At 39.2% G+C, this 24,127-nt stretch overlaps 1 protein-coding gene across 7 annotated transcripts in view; it reads right to left on the bottom strand.

The window, feature by feature from the left end:
* myo9aa (myosin IXAa) overlaps positions 1–24,127 on the bottom strand; it is a 110,508-nt gene that overhangs the window by 43,872 nt on the left and 42,509 nt on the right. For 5 of the 7 annotated variants that reach the window (XM_042429443.1, XM_042429887.1, XM_042429525.1 and 2 more), the window contains exons 3-6: positions 5,980–6,074; positions 5,833–5,895; positions 3,823–3,922; positions 1,632–1,685 (exon numbers count right to left, since the gene is read on the bottom strand). In XM_042429443.1, coding sequence (XP_042285377.1) covers positions 1,632–1,685; positions 3,823–3,922; positions 5,833–5,895; positions 5,980–6,074 — 312 coding nt within the window. The remainder of the gene's footprint in view (positions 1–1,631; positions 1,686–3,822; positions 3,923–5,832; positions 5,896–5,979; positions 6,075–24,127) is intronic. The other 2 variants (XM_042429595.1, XM_042429661.1) reach the window with 1 other exon arrangement.

Genomic DNA, 24,127 nt, shown 5'->3' with positions numbered 1-24,127 from the left:
GACTGATAATCGAGGGTGTGTCTTTGAGCATAAAAAAATGTTGCCTTGAGGTATGTGCCCAAAGGTATGAGCGTGTAAACATGCTGTAACTCTGTCACTAACTAGTGAGTGAACACTCCTTACTCAAACACTAACACATGTCTTCTGGCTGCAATGCATTCTGGTCTATCCGGGCAGCTGTTTGTGGAGTATCAGTGCTGAACACCTGTGCAGAATGATGAATCTAAAAAGAAAACCTTCTCTGATTTTGTGTTGCTAAGCTTGATATTGTGCTAACCAGCTCATTGTTTTACCTACAGTTATAAGAAGTCATTTTTGCATGTTGTGTCTTTTATCTACAGTAACTAGTGCTAATCACTATGTCCTGCTTTTTCTACACAAAAGTATTCTACTGTACAATGAAGTAACGATGCCTAGTTTCGACGTATCATCTAAATGGAAATCTGTTCTGGAGAATTAAGTAACATCTTGTTAGTTCAACAAACAAGTTTATACTTTGTTGAACCTTTTGGGACTTATCAACTAGGATGATCTGATGATATGAAGTGTCTATCTTCAGTTCCTAGTCATGAACTCTGAGCAGGATTGTCAGTCCCAACAGTTAACAGTTTACTGCTGAACTTTAAAGTTGAGAAATGTGATGCTATTGTCATTGTTTTTGCAGGATAAAAAACATCTCAAAATGGAGTCATTTCATATATTGTGGATGGAAAGCACCTCACTAGTAGCTGTTGTCTCATAGTTGAGTTGCACTTGCATCAGTGAAATGCTGGAATGAGACGTCAAGGTCGAGTGAAGGCAGAGGGGTCAAAGGTTCAGGGGTCACCAGCTATGGTTGCCTCAGATCACGTTGGTTCACACTAGTCAGACGGCCGACTCAGAATCTACTATTCTGATAACGGATTAATCATTTCAGTTTTAAATGCCAAACATTTACTGGTTTCAGATTCTCAAACATGAAGATTTGCTGCTTTTCTTTGTCATATTTGAGAGTCAATAATAATAACTGGACTGATGGTGGAACAAAACAAGCGATTTAAAGACATCACTTAGGGCTCTGGGAAATTGTGATGGTAATTTTTCACTATTTTTTTTTACATTTTAAAGACTAAATCATAGATTAGCCACAGATTGGATGATTAGTACAACGACAAAGATTTCACAACAATTTTGTTTTTTGCCACCGAGTAGATTGTTATATTGATTTTCATATTCTAGCATAATTTATTTGTAATTATCATAATTCAAAATCAGCAACATTTTTTCCCTGTGATTAACTTTTTTCAGCATGGAGTATTTCACTATCAGTACTAGAAAACACTGGACTGTCAATGATCAAAAAAAAAGTCATACAGGTTACAGCAAAAACAGGCAGCTACAGTGGCCAGGATATGACTAGACATACCAACATAACTCAGAGAAGCAGCACAACAGGGAAAGACAAACAAAGCTAAAATAAACAGTACCCAAACCAAAACCAGGAAATATCCAAAAAGCAACAAAATGAGCGAAGGGGAAGGAGTGTGCAGGGAAAAAGTGTGGCTTGAGTTGCAAAGTGCTCAGGTGACTGAACTACTTGTTGAGGTTTGTGTACACACACACACACACACAGCTGAAGCACAGATACTGACCGGTTCACTCTCACAGTAACTGTCCCAGTGCAGTCGGTGGGTTCTCTTTGTCATCTGGAAATGTTAAGGCAGAGTTTACAGGGGGGCGAGGTTAGGGTTAGACAGCAGCATTCCAATGACAACACATACTGTACACTTAAACATGTACTACGCACACACAGATTTATGTGCTACTAACAGTAATGGAAGGCCATGCTGTTACTGAAAGGCCTCACAGCTGCATTCGTTACATACAGACACACACACACACACACACACACAAATACCACGTACATACAATCAGATATGAGTCAAATATTCAGAAGCATGTAGACGCTGATGAGAGAGATGGAGGCACACACAAAAAAGCATTCACAAACACTAAACAATAAGCACATGTTGCGATTGAACGTATTGAGTCGTTAAAGCAGGGTCAAAGGGTGGAATGAAAGTTATAGATTTGCAACACACATGCGCATTCAGAATTTAAAAACGAATGATTGGCTTTATTTTAGATTACAGCGGAACGTTTTCTAAAGCACGCTATGAGTTTTCATGATTCATTTGCTATCTTTCAGGAAGCCAATGATTTCTGATCTGATGCAGATAACGTGTGAAAATGTACTTGCAGACACTTCAAACTTGCCTGAGATATGAAATCCACCACTGTTTTACATTAAACTCATTATTTTGCATTATGTTTTCAAAGACTCTTTGTCAGTGTCCCTGTCTGCTAGTTTGCTTCCTGGATTTTACTCAGCATCTTGTGAATGCACAACAGACTTAGATAATTTTGCTTCTAACTTCCAACTATTCTAGTACCTGAACTTTGGAGAAATTAAAAATAAAGGACACAAATTCCTTCATATTCAAGCAATATAAAGTTTCTGCAAACTGATTTTCATTTTGTAGTTAAAAAAACTGGAGCAGAAGCAGAAAATCAACCGAAAAACTCATAGTTTGCTTTGTGCAGTGACCAGTTACATGTACAGCATACTTGTAGTTAATGGACTGATGCATGAGATGCAAGATGCAAAATCACAAGTGTGGTTTCTCAAAGCAAAATGCAGAGTGAGTTATGAAAGAAGACCTTGGTGTGAAAAATAAACGACGAAATTGGCACATCTGCAACAATGTTTACGTAGCTTGTAAACAAGTTGTCTTGATTGTGTGGACTGGAGGGGGGGGTTGTGAAATCCATGCAAGAGCTCTGGCCGGTGCAAGAGTGTGAATGTTTATGTAAACTCCACAGAAAAGACAAAAAAGGGAATGTGGAAGAGAGAGATACAAGAGAAGGGGAGACTATGAACAGAGGGCAAGAATAATAAGAATGTATATATATATATGTTTGTGTATGCATGTGTGTTTGTGTGTTTGCACGTAAGGAATGGAAGGAATTCCCTGCTCTTTTCAGTGTAGGCGTAAGGATTTCGGAGGAGGGGAGCGGGTCGCCGGTTGTCATGGCGTGACTGTCAGAGCTCGGCAGCAGAGACGCAACAAGTTTTACTCAACATCCACATTCCATACGTGTAATGTGTGTGAGTCTTTATTGTGGCTTTGTTTCGTGGTTATGTGAAACCGGCATCCGTTTGAGAGCACCACGGGCAAGAGAGACAACAGACAAATACCATTTCTGTCTTTTGGTCTTTGTGAGTGTGCGTGAGTGAGTGAGTGCATGTGTCAAAGGTTAATGTGGACCAAAATGTATCTTCCAAACCCACACACACACAAAACACAAATGAATACACTGTCAAATGAACACAAACACACACACTCCTTCCGGTCTCTCTGAAACAAGTGAAGACATTAGGACTGTGACAGGTCTTGGTGTGTGTGTGTGTGTGTGTGTGTGTGTGTGTGTGTGTGAGACTGAGAGAGAGGGACTATGTAAGAGGTGTTGAAAGCCACCAACAGTGGAATGTGTTTCCTTTGTGTCCTGATTTCTCTCGCTTTCCTGTTTGCAGAAACTGAGGCAGAAGTAACTGTCTGTAGTTTCATGAGATGACACCAATACAGACACGTACACATACACAACTCTACAAATAAGTGGAAACTACAGCAAAAACCCCTCAACACAAAACTCCAAAAGACAAAAGATTAGAAAGATAAACACAGCAACAACCACCATACAGGAAAACCAGGCAAGATTACTTGAGCTCCCTTTTTTTTTTAATGTAAAAAACTTTATTGTGCCCGATGGTGAAAGTCCCACCTGACTGAGGTAATGGTATTCTTCAGGCTTCAAGAGGTGAAAGGCCGTCCTCTCTTCTTCACTCGCTCCTGCCAGCAGGTAGTAAAAGACATGGTAGTTTCTAGAAAACAGGTAAAAACAAAAAAAGAACATTTCCACTTATTGTTAGTTCAACTGAAACTCATAAGAAATGCAAGCTTTATGTTGGCAAATTAAAATTTGTCTTCTGTGCGTTTTTAGATGAGAATGCCAGGTAAATATGGGACAGAAATATTTTTATTATTATATTATTTACTGGTTAGCAGAAGTAGGGAAGACATTAGCACTATAAGCTAAAAAAGAGCACAAGCTAATGTTTTCAACTCAGCTTTCAGTCTAAGTTGTACTTTAATAGGCTCATGTTAATATTACCATGTTAACACAGATGTGGCAGCATGTTAACAATCAACATTTAGCATTTAGGATACTATCAGCTCACAATGAGCCTGCTACAACAATAGTTACATTGATTAGGTCAAACTGTTTAGGTTAGCTTGTTAGCCATCATGGTAGATATTAAAATGTTAGTGAGCAACAGCAGGAAGTTAATACAGTACGTGTATATTTAGCACGGCAGTCTGCTAACATTTAGCATGTTATGTGTCAAAATGCCAACGTGTAAACAGGAAGTTTAGTTACATACACATAGCATGTTAGTGTAACAAGTAAATCTTAAGCATGTTAGTATGTCAGCATGTTGATAGTATTCATTTATACTAGAAAGGGAAAGCTGACACTGATAGCTATTTGGTCATTGATTTTATAGGCATCTTGTCATCAAATGATGTGTTGGACAGACAGAAACTTTGGCCTGTTGGTGTAAAAAAAAGAATCAGGTGATCACCAAAGTTATGATCTAGACTGGAGACCATGAATGTTGAATGTTTCTTCCTCATTGTGTGGCAGGCCATATACTCGCTGGACAAGTACGTTGAACTAATGGATCAGCATCAATTCCCTACAGCCACAATGCTAACATAACTAAAACAAAAGCAGAAACTAGAAAAAAAAAAAAATCATGACAGGCCATTTATCTCATTTTGTTTGTGTGTACATGTGTGTAAGCATGCAGCATAAAGGTTAGAGGTCAAACATGTGCAGCAGCTGCATGACCAAGGTCCTCTCGGAAATAAACACACACACACACACACACACACACACACATACAAGCTTTTATGGGTATGGAGTCAGCAATCCATCTCAATAAGAGGTGGCTAACGCAGGGGGCCCACTGTGAGCCCCCCATGGTGAGGTTAACCCTCGCCACACCATCCAGCCAGAAGAGCACATTAGTGTCAGCCCCTCTTAGAGCTCAATTTGCTCTATGACTCACATGTTGGCTAGGCTTTCTGAGTCAAATTTACTCAGATTTTACACACATTTTTTCAACTCCATTTATTTTATTCTTGGCTGCTGGAAAAAAAAAATCCTCTCAAGATACAGGATAAGGTTTTATGGATGGTGCAGTTCAAATGTCATATAACATTTGCATAACACATAAGAATGTGCTGGAATTGACACAACTGGATTTGTTGGAAAAGGAGAAGTTGTCCACGCACACTGAATATTGCAAGCTCCCAAAAATTTGCAATGTTTCCACGTTTAAAGTTTTAGCCTCATAAGGAAGAAAAACAGTTGTATTTTTTTTTACATTTTGGCCATATTTGGGTCCTTTAACTTTACCTTTTGAACTTTATTGAAATAAGCACCCTGAAAATTACTCTCACACAAGATTCTGCTTGATGAATGTGGTCACAAGATCAGAAGTGTGAATATCGATAATATGATGGAAAGTTTTTAAAGCTGTACGTCAGAAACATTTTGTTTAGTATTTCTTTACCTCCACATGTCTGTAGTTAACCGCACTTAACAGAACCATTAAATCTATTTCTCAGAAGTGAAGTTATCTCAGTGCCACTTCCTGTTTATCAAACAGTAACCATATAGTTTTGTTTTTAAAGATCATGATCTGTTTTTCTAAGAAGTACTCACCGCTCATTGTGCTCCTGATAGACCAGCCTCGACTTCTCCAGGAGGTACTTCTCCACATATGCTCTGAAAATGAATCATGATGGTTTAACTATAAAATGTATGATTAAATTAATAAAATGATAAACATTTGTCTCTCTGGTTCCTTACCCTCTCACAGTGCCGCTCTCCTGGTAGTTCACCTGAATGAACTTGCCAAAGCGACTTGAGTTGTTATTGTGGGCTGTCTTTGCGTTCCCAAATGCCTGAAGGGGAAAGAGAGGAAGACATTGTAAGAAAAAAAAAACAAATACATACTGGAGAAAATAAATGAGAAGAGGCCTCATATTACATATCATACACACATGTTAGTGCCAGAGGTTTGAGGACAAGTTCTGAACAGACTTTAGGTGTGGATAATTTGTTTGTGGGTCAAGCGCACAGAAACTTTGGCCTCACGCCAAACATTGTCTTGAAACACTGTCAGTCTGGATGGCGCGGAGCGAGCTTTTCCTCTTGCATAGTTTCAAACAGCGTCAGCCCGAGACAGATTAATAACATGGTTTTAGGATCTATTTAAGTCAGAGTAAGACAAATTGCCAGAGTGAGGATGAAGGAGCTGGGGCCAGCAGTCCTGATGGAAAAAAGCTCCTCAGTGAGTAATGGGATCCATGTGGCCGTGTGGAACATGTGTAGTGGTTGTGCTTTAATAAGACGCTCCAGTATTTCCCCTCGCGGCTCTGTTTATGTTGTATGGCTGCCTGGAGGGGAAGTAGTTTTTCGTCCCATATAAACCCTGCAGTTATTTGTAGCTTCGCCACAAGTAAACAAATTCCTCAGTGAATCACTTAGAGCTACCCCGAGCCCTGTGTCTGTGGAATGGGAAAACACCCCTCCATGACCCCACCCTTCACCAGCGCCGATGCTTTGCAGGCTTACTAACATGCAAGCATGCTAGGAGGAAGCTAAATGCATCAGTATGCTTCAACCGAAATGCTTGTTAGATCGATGAGCAGCACCTCAAACTCCCTCCCCCCAACCAGGAAGTGACTATTTTAGTAGCTTTTCGAAACCAACAATCCAACAAGCACGTCGACTTCATGTACCGATTGGCAAGTGTTCGGAGGATCTGAACTTCAAGCTCTTTCTTATTCTTCACACAACTGATCCCATCACTTTTGTGTGCAACAGAATGCAACACCATGAATGCATTTGAGGAGAGCAATTGTGCACCATTACGCCCATTTGCACAAGTCATCACATCTCATCCCTTCCTTGGCGGCGGTGTTAGAGTGTGGCTACTTGGAGCAGCTACGCTTTTGCCTTCAGACGTGTTTGTACAACATAGTTTGTTTGAAGCATACTGAATCCTTAATGCCTATATGCAACAAGCCTGTATAGATAACATCAAAGCGCTGTCGACTGATCCTGAGCGTGGACATTTGCAGCTGAAACGCACTGCAAACTGCAAATCAAGGCAACGAATATCACTTGGATTAAAAAAAACAAAAAAACATGGTGTTTTGTTTTAGGGTGGGATATGATTGCTAGTCACTTTGCTGCAACACAACACAGGCACTGGACACAGTTCTACTTTCCAGGTGCAAGCAGCAACACAAGTCGATCCAACTCTGCTTTTTGTTTTCCCAAATAAGAGTCAATGACGGTTGACACTTTGACTCACAGTTTGTGGTGAGCTGCAGCAGAAATGTCTGCAGGTAAAGTAATTCTTTGCAAAAGATGGAGGAGCCAGGAGTTTATAATGCAGTCCTAGTCCTAGTATCTGGATACTTGCTGAGTAGAAATCAAGAGCACGCCATTGTGTTGTAACTTAAACTTTGTTCTGACTCCAGAGAGCAGGGCAGGACTCTTACGCATTTTAAGGTTAAGATGATATTTTCTCCCACTGTAAGTCTATGAGCAAAGATTATCATTCCATTAAGATGCCTTTGGGACTCCGGGCCCAAAAGAACCCAAGACAATTTGGCCTCTCTGCTACTGGTAGGGCCTGGCTCAAAGAAACTGGATCACTGCAATGAACTCGCTCTTCATTTATGACTCACCATGCTGAAAAAAAAAAAAAAAAATCACTAAAATGGGCAGACAGAGTGGAAAAACATATTCAGCTCTGCTGTCTGGACAAAGAAAGAGCACACAAGGTCAAACTGAGGAACAGTGACGATATCCTTTCACATCCAGACATGTGGGTTTTAAAATGTGACACCTGATGCATTCAATATTGCCAGATGAGCTCCCCACTACTCTCTCTATAAACTGGCTAACCTGCCTGGTTCAGGAACTACAGGTCAGATGAGGGCAGACTACCATCAGTCACCATCCTTATGTAGTAAGAACTTCCTGAATGGACAGCCAATAAAAATCAAGCACTAACATTTGCGGACAAAACAACCTGCTCGCAGACAGGGTGAGGAACTCGGGTCAGACTAGGCAGATATTGGAACTTGCTGTGTTTTTTGCTAAATGGCTTGACATTCAACATTTTGTGTTGGGCCAGCAGGAAGCAGGATGTGGAACAACTAAAATACTGAAAGTTGATTTATATTCAAGCACTGTGTATTCATCCACCTGGTCTTTGTAAAAAAGATGCATAGTTAAGGAAGACAGCTTTACAGCCGACAGTTTGTATTCTTTCTAAACTTGGCAAGCTCCGTATAATAAAACACAAATCTCACAACCGAAGGGAAGATATGTCAAAACTGACCTCTTGAGGGAATGGTGCTGCAAGAAAACTATAATCAACATTAAATTACATCATGTAAATTGATGCAAAATAAATTGAAAAGAGCCACCAGAGAGAGCAGCTGTCATTAGGTCGCTGAGCTAGTAGAAAATTCCACCATTTAGATTTCCAAGAATACAAAAGATAACATCAGTCACACTGGCCTTATAACATCAGAGGCATTATGACTCCCTTGCTGAAATACAACAGAGCAATCTATATTAACATGACAACAGAAAAAAAAAAAAGCTGAATCCGTAAAAATGCATTACAGAAGAGCCAGATATATATCTGTTTTTCCACCAAAAGTAAACCCAACAGAACAGAATGCAAAGCAGCAACAAGGCATGTTGTGATTTGAGTAACTTTCTCTCAACTTTGTCTCACTGCAAGAGTTATTTGACTGCACTATTGCTCTCACCACCTACAGCATGCATTCAACCCACAACTATTCAAATTTGTTCTTGCCCTCTCTCCTGTGGGAGTTGTCAAGTTATTCTGGGAAATCTAAGAAGTCACTAACCTAAGCTTAAATAGACAAAGCAGTTTCAGAGAGACTAAAACACCAAATGACAACACTTCATGATAAAATAACTTCTTGGCTTCATTAAGCATCAAAGATTTATAATATATAACAGCGGAGGAGTACTCTGAGTATCTTTTTTTAAACTTTCGAATGGTCACAAAGACTTAAAGGGACACCAGAGCTGAAACTGTTTGTACAGACACGATTTGCACCACTTCGGTCCCTCCAATAGGTCAACAACATTATTCTTGGCTTCAGACCACAGAGTGAGCCTTAGGCAGACCAATGACAGACTTGAGATGGTGCCAGTGCGTTCTGGTTGTAATGTGTCTGTCTACAGGCTCGGTCAAAGCCATTTAGAGCAGCACGGACAGAGAGGATGCCACAAGACTGATGTGATGTTTTTATAAATAAAATACTTAGGGGTGAATTCACAAAGAATGGATTGTGGCCGCTGATAGCACCGTGAAATGTGCATCACTTGCAACCTTGCTATCTGCCCCGTCTCAAGGTCCGATTCACAAAAGACATTGCACTGTAATGATATTACAGCACAAACATGCCCATAAAGTTTTGCAGCTGAATGCAATTTGCCCTTGGTTTGTGTCTGATTGCAATTACCCATGTGGCAAAGTATAAATGTTGCCTTTGCACCAAGAACACAGTAGGCAGGATAACGGCAGAGAAAAAGAGAAAAAACAAGTTTTCAGACCGCGAGCTACAAGTCCTGATCAACGAGGTGTAGAAGCATTCCTCAAAACTTCAGGCAAGGAATTTAAACGTGACAGAGAAAAAACATATTTGGGATTCAATTTGTTTATTCATTTATATAATAACCTATTTTTCCTCCATTTTTTTTCTTCGTATTTTCAAAAATGACGATGTAGGGGAGCTTTATTTATTTATTTTTCATGACATAACTGTCATTGCATCCTCTAACAAAATAAATAAGTTTGAGCAGAGCCGTCAATAGTTCTGACACTTCGGTTCAGTTGGCCCTTTATGCAGCCCCTCAGTTCAGCCTCTGTCTGAAACAGGCCATTTTAGCTCCTGTCTCTTTAAGGCCCCCCCTCCCAATGAACCCACTCTGTTCTGATTGGTCAGCTCCCAGAAGCTGCCCCTTGGCAGACTTCCAGTGGTTCTTGAGGCAACGTAAACAAACTACAGTAGTAGAATTTCACTTTTTTTTCTCGTTCTTTATTCAAAATGGAAACTTCTCAAATACATGCATACATTTTTGAACCCAAATCTGATCCAAAACATGCAAAGGCAACCAATGGACGGCCGTTTGCGAGCGTGTGTGAATAATCTGACATTATTACGTATGTTCACCTCAAGTTTTGGAACTTTGACCAAGTTTAACATAAACATCCAACATCTTAACGGTATAAAAATAAGAGAAATCACAAAAAGCATGATATGATCCCTTTAAGAAAAGTCAATAAGAAACTGTAGTTAAATCATGTAACGTCTGGCCGACTGATCTGCACAACTTTAGCTTTGCCAAAAAGAAATAAATAAACAATTGTGTCAGGAGTTACATTAGGTCATAGATCTCTAACAGGAAAATCACAATATAAAAAAGGAAGCTAGCAGTTCCTTCTAGGAAATAAATTAGACTTCCAGCCCTGCCTTACACAAAGGCATCCAATTGAGATCCTATTAATGCTCCTGTCGGTAGTGAGGTAATTGGGTCTTTGTCTGCCTTTGTACGCTCTGATTCATGCACTGTAGAGAAGAGACACATGGCCGTTAATCATAGGAGAATGACTTCATTAGTGACTTCTTCAAGAGGAGAGGAGAAGAGAAGAGAGGAGAGCAGAGGAGAGAAGAGAGAGGGAAAACAGGAAGACAGGCTGTTGTCCTGGGTCGAGTCTCCGGGGAGTTGGGAGTGTTTCAAACAGATGGAATGGTCACGCTCAGCACTCGGATAGAAAGTGGAGACAAAAGAGTGCTTGATTTAACTCACAAAGGGATTATATTTTAGAAAGTCATCAATTGCTTAAGGTTACAAATGAATTTCCATGCTGAGTTGTGTTTGGAGGTCATGTGACAGGGCAGCCTAAAACTGCACAGAGAAATCCTTTGTCCAGATTTCAAACTGCCTTAAGTCAGATGGGCCATGAGATAAAAACAGCATTCTTCTGAGTGACTGACTGACTGCTAATTGGTTTAGGAAAGTGTCACCAAATTTTCAGCATTCTTTCACTGACAGTAGCTACGGAGCAAATTACTCTTGTGTGAATCATTGGCCACTCTAAGAAGCATTACTAATTTAACTCCTGTAGATTCACATCCTCTTCCGAGCCAGTTACCAGGCAGACTCATCCACCACAGTATGAGGACAGGATGTCAACAATAGAGTGAAAGAGCGGGTGACTAAGCCCGACATGTATCATGCTTATGTCATGGCATGTGTGGGCAGACAGTTTTCTCCTGAGGCTAATTTATAACCATGCGCCTTGTAATCTCACACCTCAGGTCATACTGGCCAGAGTGGACTGTGGTCACTGCGGTTGTTTAATCACAGGGGGATCCGCAGTCATGGTTCCCGACTAAGCGAGAGCACGGTGGGATGTGGGTCCTGGCACTAGCTGGTTCTCTCCAAACAGTGCTGTGAAATGTGTTTGAGGCAGGATATATACACAGGTTTAACGGTCAGTGTAAAACATTTAAGAGGGAGGTTTTCCTCCCTGCAATAGAAGCAGTGAATATACACTAGTTCTTCTTTTAAATCTCACCATAAAGTACAAAAAAAACTCTGTGGTTGGACAATAAGTCCTAAAACTACTTTAGATAAATTTACTTTGATAATGTTAAATGTAATGACAACTATTGTTTTACTTATTCAGTGCAGGATATGTTATGTTTGTCCTGACTACTTACAATATAAATAGTCAAGGAGTAAACTGTGGGCTGACAGGTTAAACTTCTATTGATTGCGACAGATTGTTATTGATATTCTCAGTTTATTTATGTGGGATTCACACAATTTATTTATCGGTATCTGCAATCAGGACTTCAACTAACAATTGTCATTATCAATTAATCTGTAAATTGTATTTTCAATTAATTGACTAAAGGTTCTATATGTAATTATGACGCAGTTTACATTTATTAATTGTAACAGAACCTAAAAAAAATGAGACCCCGACTTCCCCGACTTTCTCGGTTGTCTGCGTTGCCTGTGGACTGATTTCTATGTGATGGACATGGGCTGAATTTTGGGCGAAAATCCAATGGATATGATGTTTTTGCGCACTCTCGTGTGCCTTGCCTCTCTCCCGCTAACATTAACAAACAACCGGCATCGACCACAACAAAAACAGCGCTATCCAAGTAGAAATACGCTGCAGATATTAGCTCTCTAGCTAATGAGACAGCTAGCTGCCTCCATCAACCACAACACATTGCACAACAAACACCGCCGCAATGACAAGTCACCCACTCCTGACCACCACAGCTAAAATGTTATTTACTCAACAAAAGAGCAGAAAACAAGCTCCTGAGCGATCGTAGAACATAGCTTACCCCTTTTGTTTTTTCTATTGGTAGTCCAAAAGCGGTAATAAACACACATTTCACAACAAAACCGCAGGGCGTTGCTCCCTGGCCACAGCTCATTTTTGTAAACATGATTGGTAAAAAAAACAAAAAAACACAATTGGTGGTTTGCGGGTCGGGTCAGGTCATGGTGCAAAACACAACGTTAGAGATCTTGTATGTTCTTATGAAAAGTGTAAGTGAGGCAAAAGACATCACCTGCAGTCTCGTGCTGTTGCTCGCTCAGTAAGTGAGCACATGCGCAAGCAACAGGATGCTGACTGCAGTTCACTTAATGGTCACCGGTGTCACTAATGAGAGGGAATTTCTGATTCCTACATATAGAGCCTTTAAATGTTGTTCAATGTCTGTAAAACTTCAAAAAAATGTAGATAGCGCCCATAACTTCTTCAAGTTTGTTTGTTCTGTCCGACCAGCCATCTAAAAACCTAAAAATATACCATTTACGATGATACAAAAACAGATTAAAGCAGAAGTGATGACCCCTGTTGTGTCATCTTTGGTTTGCTATGTGTTCACGTGTCTGTCTGCTTTGCTCTGCTGGTGTCTCGTTGGCTCGAATGGGAACACCTGGCGTCCGTGTTCCCAAGTGATAAAGCCTGGCCGCAGCTAGCAGCTGCTCTCTGGCTGACATTTTGTGCACTCGGCTGCTGTTCCAGCTCCCCCGTCTACCCCGTGGATGACTTTTTAATTTGGTAATGTTGCTTTAGTTCTTTGTTTTTGCTTCTTTTATGCACCATACAACATGCCATATTGTAAATATTTAGTTAATTTGTTTAATATGATTCAATAAATTATCTTTTGTTACTCCTGTAACATGGTGTGTCTCCTGTTTTTTTGTGGCCAAAGAACCGGGTCATAACAGCAGAAAATCCCCATATTTGTGTAGCTAAGACCAATAAATATTTGACATTTTGCTTGATAAATGACTTTAACAATCAATCTGTTATTAAAAATGTTGGCAATTAATTTTCTGTTGATCAACTAATCATTTTGCTGATGTGACTATGAGTAAATGTAGCTTGGTAAGAGATTCATTATGTTGATAATTTGATCAATTTGGTTAAGTGTTCAGTCCTAAAACAAACTGTCAAAACATTAGTGTACTGTCATTTTGCATAATTCAATAACTATTGAATAATAATGAGTGAAATACCACAATGGATGGCAACACAAACACTTCACCTCTGTTTACAGTTAAGAGATACAGATCATGTCCCTACATTTTTTCTTTTTTGCAAAGAGTATCCATGCAAAACACATTCAACCACTAAATGACGCAGGAAAATGTGATTCAGCCAATTAAAACTGTGCCAATGTTTGGTAAGGTCCCTTGCTTAGCTTGAAGAATCAAACTTTTTCTGCAACAACGCACTAGATCCTGCTGTCTTACATAATTTCACATAAAGCTCAACATTATTCGGCCTCAAACACCCCCTGGGAGCAGATCTGATGGTCCACTGAAATTAGTACTATAGACGCCAAGCTTGACAGGCTGTGCAACACTGGCAAGAGGCATCAGGCTTGAATGAACTGCCAGAAACCTCAGAATTAGTTTGTTTGGGGTTTTTGTCAGCTGCTGTGTCCAAGAGAATTTCAGGTTCAGATTTTCATAAAAAGGAACCCCCGACTATAAAGACTTGTAGGCCTTATTGGATTAACTGTGGGGATACATTGCTTTTTCACTGCGGTAAGAAAACATCCATATCGTCACAGCATTACTAGCACTATCTAATAAAAGGCATAAAGTGCACCTCGGAATAAAAGAAATAAAATGAGAGTTCTTCTTTTAATGAGATAAGTCTCAAGAAGCAACAACATAAAGTGATGTACTGTTATAACAAGAAACGTTTCTTGTAAAACATAATTAGTTTTTTATGTAGTAATAATGAGAAGATCATAATACCATGAGAAATATCTTGCAAAAATACCTTGTTAAAAAACTTTTAACACAACAAAGACAAACAGCATTTTTTTTTGGCACTGTGGCACTATTACACTTCTGTAAGAGCCTAAATGTAAAATCTTATATTTTCAGATTCAGATATTCAGCTAATTGCCTTCAAAATTCTGTTTTGTTTAACATTACAAGGCAAAAAAATACTATTCAGAATATTTAAATGGAAACATCTCTCCAACTCTAAAACACAGATCTAAGACATTAGATTTTAGATTAAAGAATGATGCTCTGCCTGTGTCTGGAATATTTCAAAGCAAACATGCCATTTGTGCTTAAAATATAATTAGCTTGCTAGCTTATTCATTCAACAAGCAAATTACGCGTGTTTACTTTCGCTGGTGGCCAAATTCTTTTATTTAATTAACTGTGACGTAACGTCTATAAAACCGTATCTTGTGACATGAACAACAGTGACAGTTGGTGGACAGAATCTCATGTTATGAGACAGAAAAATATAGAGAACAAGATGGTAGAGATTTGTGTGTGTGAGAGAGAAACAAAGAGAGAGAACAATGATGAAGCAGAAGACTAATTTGAAAAAGCAGTGGCCTTTTGATCAATGCAATGGTTGACTGAAGTATTTGGCTCAATTAGAAAGTCCTCCTGAGTTTGTAAGAAGGAAGTGAACATTAGTCACAGGGATGAAGATGAAAGACCGGCCTAATAGAAAAATAATCACAGAGCTGCAGGACTCCTCAGCTATCAGAGACATCTCTCATATAACATAAACCTCTCTGAATTAGAGAAGATGAGTCAGAAAAAAAAAAAAAAAAAATCACATTCCTGAGTTACAAAAGGCTCCTCAGTCAGAACCAAATACGCTGCATTTCACACACTTTCAAAAAACCTGGAATTTATCAGATTTGCCTAAATAAAGGCAGTAAAGAGTCTTCTGTCATTGTACTGTGTTTGAACAGTGAGACTATATTAGCCAGGAAATTGTGGGGATCTAGCAATACTGGTGAACCATAGAGTTGCTGCAGTTACCGCGGTAACGCAATCAACATCACGCCCACCCACCACAGAGTCAAGCTGATCACGTGCCTGCCGAATGCTGACCAATATTCCTGCTGCACAGTCAGACTCTTAAAGACAACACTAGAATAAAGAGACATTTAGACTATAGAGGCAACAAAGAATAGACTACTACAAGAATAGATACTTTTAAAAGGTTTACAGCATTGATCCGAGTATAAGACAGGAAATACATCTGAAAAAGTGGGGTCATCTTATATTCAGGGTCTAGACAATTACGTGTTCAAAACATCAGATATTCTTTTTCAATGAACCTCTTACGTGGAGTGTTGCATTATGGGTTGTCTGTAGCTTTAATGTTGCTAAGCTTGCGAGTGTCTTAAAGTCTGTTTATAGTGAGTGTGTTAGAGTCAGTCAGTGTTTGAGTTAGTCCACTTTAACCTGTAGGAGTTTTCTGAGGGCTCATGTAACATGTTTTTCTGCTACGGAGGAATTAAATTCATGACGAGTGAAAATGAGTCCAAAGCGTCTTCAGACATCTCTACTGCAGAAACGGAATATGTCAAGCTGCCAAATACCACTGTCACAGATGATAAGGAGCTCAAAAAGACAAACAGGCAGTCTTACAAATGCTAACTGCCGGAGAAAATCATTTTTGACTGCTTCCAAAAACAGCTGTTGGAAAAGGGTGGTTGTCTTATGATCAGGGTCGTCTTATATTTGGGCCAGTACGGTATTTAGGAACCAAATATTTCATGACATCTGTGGTTTCAATTTTTTTTTTTTTTTTTTTTTTAAATGGCGGTTACCACAACACATTGAATGGCTTCATTAATTTGTGTTCACTGATAATGATCTAAGAGGTATAGAGAGAGACTTTAGTCATCATAATCTGATCCTACTGTAAGTTAGCATGTTTCCATTTGCTGTAATTACTGTTAGCAGGATAACATTAATTACAAGAGAAAACTCTGTATAAACAAATAGTCGGGAGCACAGATACAACTTATTTGTTGTTTTTGTCAGGTGATAGATTTTACAAAGGCCAGGAGTAGGAAATTGTTCTCAATCCACAGTGAACAGTATATACCCTTAACCTTGATGAAAACTGATAAGAGCAATGATAAAAGACTTTGATTGACCCTAAAACAATAAAATACATGAAACTGAAAAGGACTGAAGCATCATCACAGTGTGCTCATCATTTACACTGATTGGTATAAAAGTGACACTAAGATCAAAACTGAAGGACTGAGCTCAACATTTCAATCAATGACAGACCTGATTGATCTCCTTTTTGGTTTTCCATCTGATGCTGATTGGTCAGAAGACAGCCTGCACCATTTTTGGATGGAAGCATGCTTTCTGAGGTTTCCTTGTTTTCCTTCTGTAGTGAGTCAGCACAGTTAGCTTCCCAGTTATTATTCCTTATCTGCAATAAAGATATGTGTGTGAGAGTGTGTGTGGGGTCAGCTTCCTCTGGCATCTGATCCCAGCTCTATTGTGTTTCTGATTTCCCTCACTTTCTCTGATTCATCACTGATACCAGTGCACAAGCATATATATACAAAAGAAAGTGGTGACACTTAAAAGTCCCCCCGTTTAGCATTTCCGAGCGGACATAAGTCCATTTGTAAGTGTAAGTCTATACTTACAGAGGGAGTTATAGGTGTTAAATACATTAATAAACACTTCTGCCTGCTAATAACTATACTATAGTGTTATAAATCATTTATTATATAATACAAATTGAAGGTTAGTCCTCTTTGTTTTTAAGTTCCCACCAGAAATCCCCCCCTGCCAGCAGACACACACACACACACACACACACATCTACTCATACTGAGAGAGAAGCAAGAGACACGTGTGTGGATCGCTATGTGTACAGTATGTTTACACACAGAGCTCTCCAATATGCAGCTAAAATTGGAGATGTTGATGACCGGGCTCAGCTGTACGTATGGCCACAAGCAAGGAGGTGACATTTGAAACGGGAAATTAAGACTCACACTGGGACTTTTTCCGAGCCCGCCGCTTTGTGAATATTGGCTTAAAAAGACAACAACACAGTCATCTTGTTCTTATCATTTGCAGCATGATTAAATGGATATTGGACAGATGCAGAAGTACGAAGTTAACGTGACCCCGAGCAGATCACATCGAAAGGGGAACTCCGCTGAGTTTACACATCAAAGTTTTGGGGATTACCACTGAAAAAAAGTTAAGATAGTGCTGTAGGAGTGCGATGCTAAATTAATAGAGCGCTCTTTTAAAAAGGTTACACCTCTTAAAATGTGTTCAGACAGAACGTGAGGTCCATTTACGCAAGTATAAAGATGTGAATCGAGGCAAAGATGTGAAGAAGAATTGAACATGTTTCAACTCGGAGCAAAAAAAAAATCTGTGCTTATCTTTTTTTTTGATCCCTCACAGCACAAATCAGGCTCGCTGTAAAGGCACTGTTCACATATTTCACCATGACTCATAGATTTTCATCCATACTGTCACATTTCTTTCTCCCATTCCTGTTGATTTTATAACAACTTATGTGTATAGAAAAAAAAAGGTTGCGTTATAATCATTGCTTTTATTTAAAAAAATAAATTGACAAATTTGAGCAGCATTACTTTTTGAGCCTGGAACATTTGAATTTTGACAGTGATGAATGTCCAGTGAATGAACAGGAGAGAGACAGAAGATACTGCACCTGGAGCTTGTCTGGGAGAATATCTTCCAGCGAGTGCAGACCGAAAGGGGTGAAGTATTTTTGGGCTATTACATCGGAAAAAAAAAAAAAATCACGAAATTAGGAAGGCAAGCCAGCCGTCTTGCATTCTTCCAAAAAAGAAGTTAAACCACATTCTTCTGCAGTGTAACTAGATGACTGAACCTGCAGTCCTGACTGTAGGGTGACTATTTGTAGCGGAGGCCCCTTTCTTTTTCTGTGAAGCACAGCTGTCTTACTGGATTTATTTCAAACATTGTCAAGATGCCTTTGACGCAATGTCATTTCTCACACTGGCAAACAGTGTCTGCTCTGTTCTTCGGTCACTCACCTCATTATTCCTGCTCCTTCTGCCATGGGACAATTTCAAAGAAAAAAAAAAATTTCCTCAACTGAACTTTTGACCCAGTGTTACATAAGAGTGCTTGGTTTCTTAAGTGTGAGAAAAGGGTTAATGTGAATAAAGCTGGATCCATTGAAAGTTAATTTCCTTACAACTTTAAGAAAGCACAAAGCGTGGCGGGACAAACAGGAACGGGGATCAGACAAGTGCAGCGGCTTCTTGTTTCAGCACCGACTTTACCGGGACATTCTGGGGTAAAACAATAGAGCAGTGTTTCATCGTGGTAATGAGATGAGGTAAATGAGAGGCACGGAGAGGGATGAAAGCATGAGGAGATACAGATGAGTGAGACTGAAAGGAAGAGGGAGCGACAGAGAGAAATGTAAAGAAAATTTAGAGATCTACACAGACTTTGTGCCAGTATTTCAGGAGCATTTCCACCTTTATTTTATTCTCAAAGCAAAACAAATATGTGTGAATCTATGCTCAAGATGATTAGAAACGAAAGCAGCTCTCTGAATGATGTTGTTAAGCTGATACGGAAACAAGGAAGTTGGATATGATTCAGATCAGATGATTTCGAAGAAAAAGAAAAAAACAGACGTTTCTTTTAAAAGCAGAATAAAGAGGAAGTACACAGAAATTCCCAGTAATACAAAGACACTTTAAATATTTAAATAACAGTAGGGAGACATCTTTAATATCTTTAGATATTAACTTCATCAGAATCAGTGTCTGGAGCCTGGATGGTATTTTTGTCTTTTGACTCCACGCATGGTTTGTACTGTAATTACACAAATAGACACAAAATTTTAACCGCAGCTTAGTGTGACTGTGGTTTGCAACATGACAGCTCACTTGACAGTTTGATTTTTACACTTGTATTGAATTCCTGAAAAGAATAAGACGCACTGAAACTGATGCAACAACATTATTTCAGGTACTTTTTTGTTATGGTGTTTTTTTAAAGAACATAAACCTATTTTAACTAAACATTAACACTAATGAGGCAGAAAAGGAAACTACAGTGTTAATCATTGTCTGTGCTCAGGTGGTGAATGATGCCGTTAGACTGAGAGGCAGCGCGGAGTCAGATAAAAACCTAAATTGAGTCTTTCGTTTTCCCTTACACTGAAAAAGACAGCACAAAATTTGTCTGTTAAGGCGACAGAAAGACAGAATTACAGATAATCTCCTATTTTAAACAGTTGCTTTATCGTATAATTCTCCTTTATCTGCACTACTTGTGGAAGGTTTGCCATATTTCTTTATTTTAAGATAAGTTTTTGGGGTATTTTTTGCCTTTAATGGGCAGCTGATAGTGGAGAAGCAGACCGGAGTCAAACCAGGGATATTGCAGTTATTTATGTACTGTGACCATTTGGCTACCAGGGCGCTCCAGTTTGCTATATTTCATGTAGTTGTTACTGATTTAAGTAAACCAAAACAAGAAATTCCTCACATAATGATACATCCACAGCTTTTTAGCTCAAACTGACAAACTATATTATATATAAACAAACAACACTACTAACTGATGCCCAAAATTACAAAAAACCATAAACCTAATCTCCCACAATTTGTTTATATATCAACCTATTCATATCTGAATGAAGACAAATTCCTTTGGGGTTGGTAGATCAAACCAGTTGGGAGGAAGCTTCATCCTCATGCCCATATAACAGTATACTACCTGTCCAGTTAGCCCATATAACAGTATACTACATGTCCAGTTAGCCCATATTACAGTATACTACATGTCCAGCTAACAACATGCAGACTGGTGGTTCAGTTTCCCACACAAGTGACTAACTACATACAAAATGCTTTCACTGTTCATCTCTATTAATCCGCCTTTCTGCAATTTGGGGTTTTTTTACCAAAACAGAGCAAAGCTGATGTTTGATAGTCATGAATGCTGTCATTCCTTCCACTCAGCCCACAGGCTCAGCTCAGTGCTGTGAGTCACTCCACCGACATATAGAGGAACAAGACCTGATTGTTGAGTCAAATATCAGACTGACCACTGCACCCACCACAACCAGCCACATAACCAGTCTCCAGGGAGATGAGATACAGATTGGGCAATGAAAGTGCACTTGCAAAATTGGCTCTTTTTATATGAACAATGTTGTTCCAAAAAATATGAAATATTCATCATTACGAATAAAGTGACAGAAACCCCTAAGAATTTACTAGCAGCACGAAATATTTAGAGCGGCAACAACTCGGCGAAGAATCTATTAGTTGACAGAAAATAAATCAGCAACACTATCTTAACAACTTTTGCGGGTTGCAGCTTCTCAAATGTGAGGATTTGAAACTTTTATGTGTCATACATGACAGTAAACTGAATATCTTTGAGTTGTGGACAAGACATTTGAAGACGTCACCTTGCGCTCTGAGGCATTATAACAAGCATTTTTCACTGTTCTGAAGTTTTTTAGACAAAGATTGATCAATAATGAAAATAATCATTAGTTGCAGCACTAATAATAATATAATTAGGGTACATTTTAGTAGCCTAAGTCTTTGCTAGACAAAAAGATAACACATGAATCACAACACACCCACCACTGAACTTGATCCAAACATATAAAAACAAAAACATTCACTGACAAACGTGTTTCACCATCTTCACCGGTCAGCTGTCACTAGTTAAACGCAGTTTGCTCTGCAGAGACTTTCTCAACCTTTCAAGCTGACATGAATGCAACACAGTACAGACAATAAACCAGAGAGGCTAACCTAGCTGGCAAACCACCAGGCAAGCAACACTCGTATTGATCCGCAAGCACACGCTTCACAGCATACAAACCAATACACACACACACACTCAGTGTCTCTCTCTCTCTCTCTCTCTCTCTCTGTCTCACACACACACACACACACACACACACACACACACACACACACACACACACACACACACACACACACAGAGTCCGAGCTCTCAGCTTGAATCTCTGCCAGCATAATGCAGCACTGCAGACAAGGGTGTGGCCTCACCAAAAGGCCTTTTCATCAATACTTCTGAATGTAATGCTGATGTGAAGACTGAACAATCTGTTCACTTTAACTGGCGACCAGAATGTTTAATTGCTAATATCAGTAAGACAAAAATGGGTGTTTTATTCGTACTATCTGCTGCATCATGAATAAAGTTCACCTAATACTATCAGCCAAATGGTCATGAAGGCAGCTGAACAAACATCTGAGGGGAAACATCTGTCTTTCATTCATAACACACACAGCTCTTTTGAAGACGATGCAAAATAGTGAATGTGAGTAGTAATGAGTTTGGTTTTGTCCTGAAACTGACCTTCAGCTTCACCAGATCACATCTGTGGAAAAATACTTCAACAGTCTGTAAAGTGACAGGAGGACAGGACACCCTAACCCTCATTATCGATTAATCAGACAATTATTTTTGCAATTAATCAATTTATGATTTGGTCTTAAATAGTAAAAAAAAATTCCATCACAGTTTACCAGGGTGCAAGTTAACATATGCACAGTTTACTATCATAGAAAACCACCAGATATTCACATTTGGGAAGCTGGCACCAGTCAGCTAATCAATTCATCAATAAATCATCTCAGCTCTGCACCAAACAGTTTCAGCTCTACAGGACACAACAATAAAAACGGAAAGGGCGTGTTTTCACATAAAATATAATAGTAGTGATGATTATTCCACACAGCTGAGAGTATAAAAGAAGAGAGGGGAGGAGGAAGAAAGAATTTCATTGTCAGTTTTGAATAATACTGACTGTCTGGTATTAAAGAGGTTTTACCGGCTAGCGATAAAAATTTACAAGCGACCACACTGATGATGTAATCGCTTCCACAGCAAAAATCCCTTTACATGCCCGCATTGTGCCCTCTTCACTCAAAATGTTTATTTTAATGGCTGGGTGGGGATAATGTCAGGTTAAAGTACGGCTATGGTCTTCAGGGGATGAATTACATCAGAGTGAGTCAGTCACACGCCGGCACTTTTTATCGTGTTTGATTTCTAGATGAAATGCAAACTTAGGAGATAGGATTTATATCTTAATGTACAGTGTGGTGTAGTAAGAGGTGGGTGTGGGATCCGCCTTCAGAAAACACTGAGTATACCACGCTGTTTCAGGCATTTCATCTGCCTGTCCAAAACCATTGAGGTTGTGGCTGCTCTTTCTAACCGCCACATAAACCCAGCGTACACCAAGAATAAAGTTTATACACCTAGCTGCAATATAACGCAGTTCAACACCAGCCTCCAAAATGACCAGACCTGAATCAACACCTCCCTAACAGCAACAACCACAACTGAATATAAGATTTAATTACATTGCATTTATATGCATTTATATGCATTTATATGCATGCACACACATGTGCACAGATAAAGACATGTGTGGTGTAAAAACTGTCCAAGTCTTCACTCTAACGGGTAAAATAATATAATAAAAGCCAAATAAAGGTAAAACTCCTGCACTTTAAACTCTATTTAAGAAAAACTACACAAGTACTGCAAGTAAAATGTACTTAGTTATTGATATTATGTATTAGTAATCCATTACTGCAAAGTATTTCCGTGTAGTAACTGTTTCACCAGTCTATACACACCAACTAAAGCTCAAACTGGCGCCTCAACAAACAAAACAACTGAGGCGGTATCTGGAAAGATGAGATCTGGAGCACAAGATAATAATAGCTTTTATCAAACGACGTTTTGGCATAAGGCGCTTTCAGACTGTGCGACAATGACAATCGTATAAGTTTATTGCGAGATGCCTGCAATAAAATCTTTATCGTAATCTGTGTCAGACTGCACTGAATGTAGGGTGAATTGTAGTGCTACGATGTAAATAGAAAAAGTATATCAAAGCGGAGACATGTCATCCGTCTACTCATTTGTTTTGAAAATGCAGCGAAGTCACACAAACTTCTTTTTTGTTTCACTTCCGTCGTTTTGGTTTTTGTGTGCTATGGATGTATTGAGGAGAACAAGTGTTCCCCCCTGAACTTTATTCAAAAATTGCACTTACAAAATGTTATCCCAGCCAGTGCATTCTGGGTCATTTCATGTCGTATTCTGACTGGTTTGTTTACAGATATCAGTCATAATAGCATAGCAGAATTTAGTCCTAAATTTCTGACTCTCAGAATCTCAAATATTAGTTGCTGCACCTTATTAAAAGTTCTTATTATTACCTTGTGCTTGAGTTTTGTATGTAAAACCTTTTAGTAACCTTTAGTCATTATTGACTGCAGCAATCAAATAAATGTGGTGGGATAAAAATGTGAAATGTGGTTGAATTAACATAGAGTTTCACAGAAGTGCTGTCGCTTTAAAGTAGCACTGAATTACAGTAGTCTGTTTTGTTTAAACAAGAGAAGAAGAATATTGTCAGTGCTGCAGCAGATTTGGTGGCATTCCTGTCAGCTCTGTGCTTTGATGATGACGGAGGGTTGAGTGACCTGAGTCAGTTTGCCTC

Source organism: Thunnus maccoyii, chromosome 1 (assembly GCF_910596095.1).
Source record: "Thunnus maccoyii chromosome 1, fThuMac1.1, whole genome shotgun sequence".
Taxonomy (NCBI): domain Eukaryota; kingdom Metazoa; phylum Chordata; class Actinopteri; order Scombriformes; family Scombridae; genus Thunnus; species Thunnus maccoyii.
Note: the sequence above shows the minus strand (reverse complement) of the source record. Positions and strands in the feature narration are given on the sequence as shown.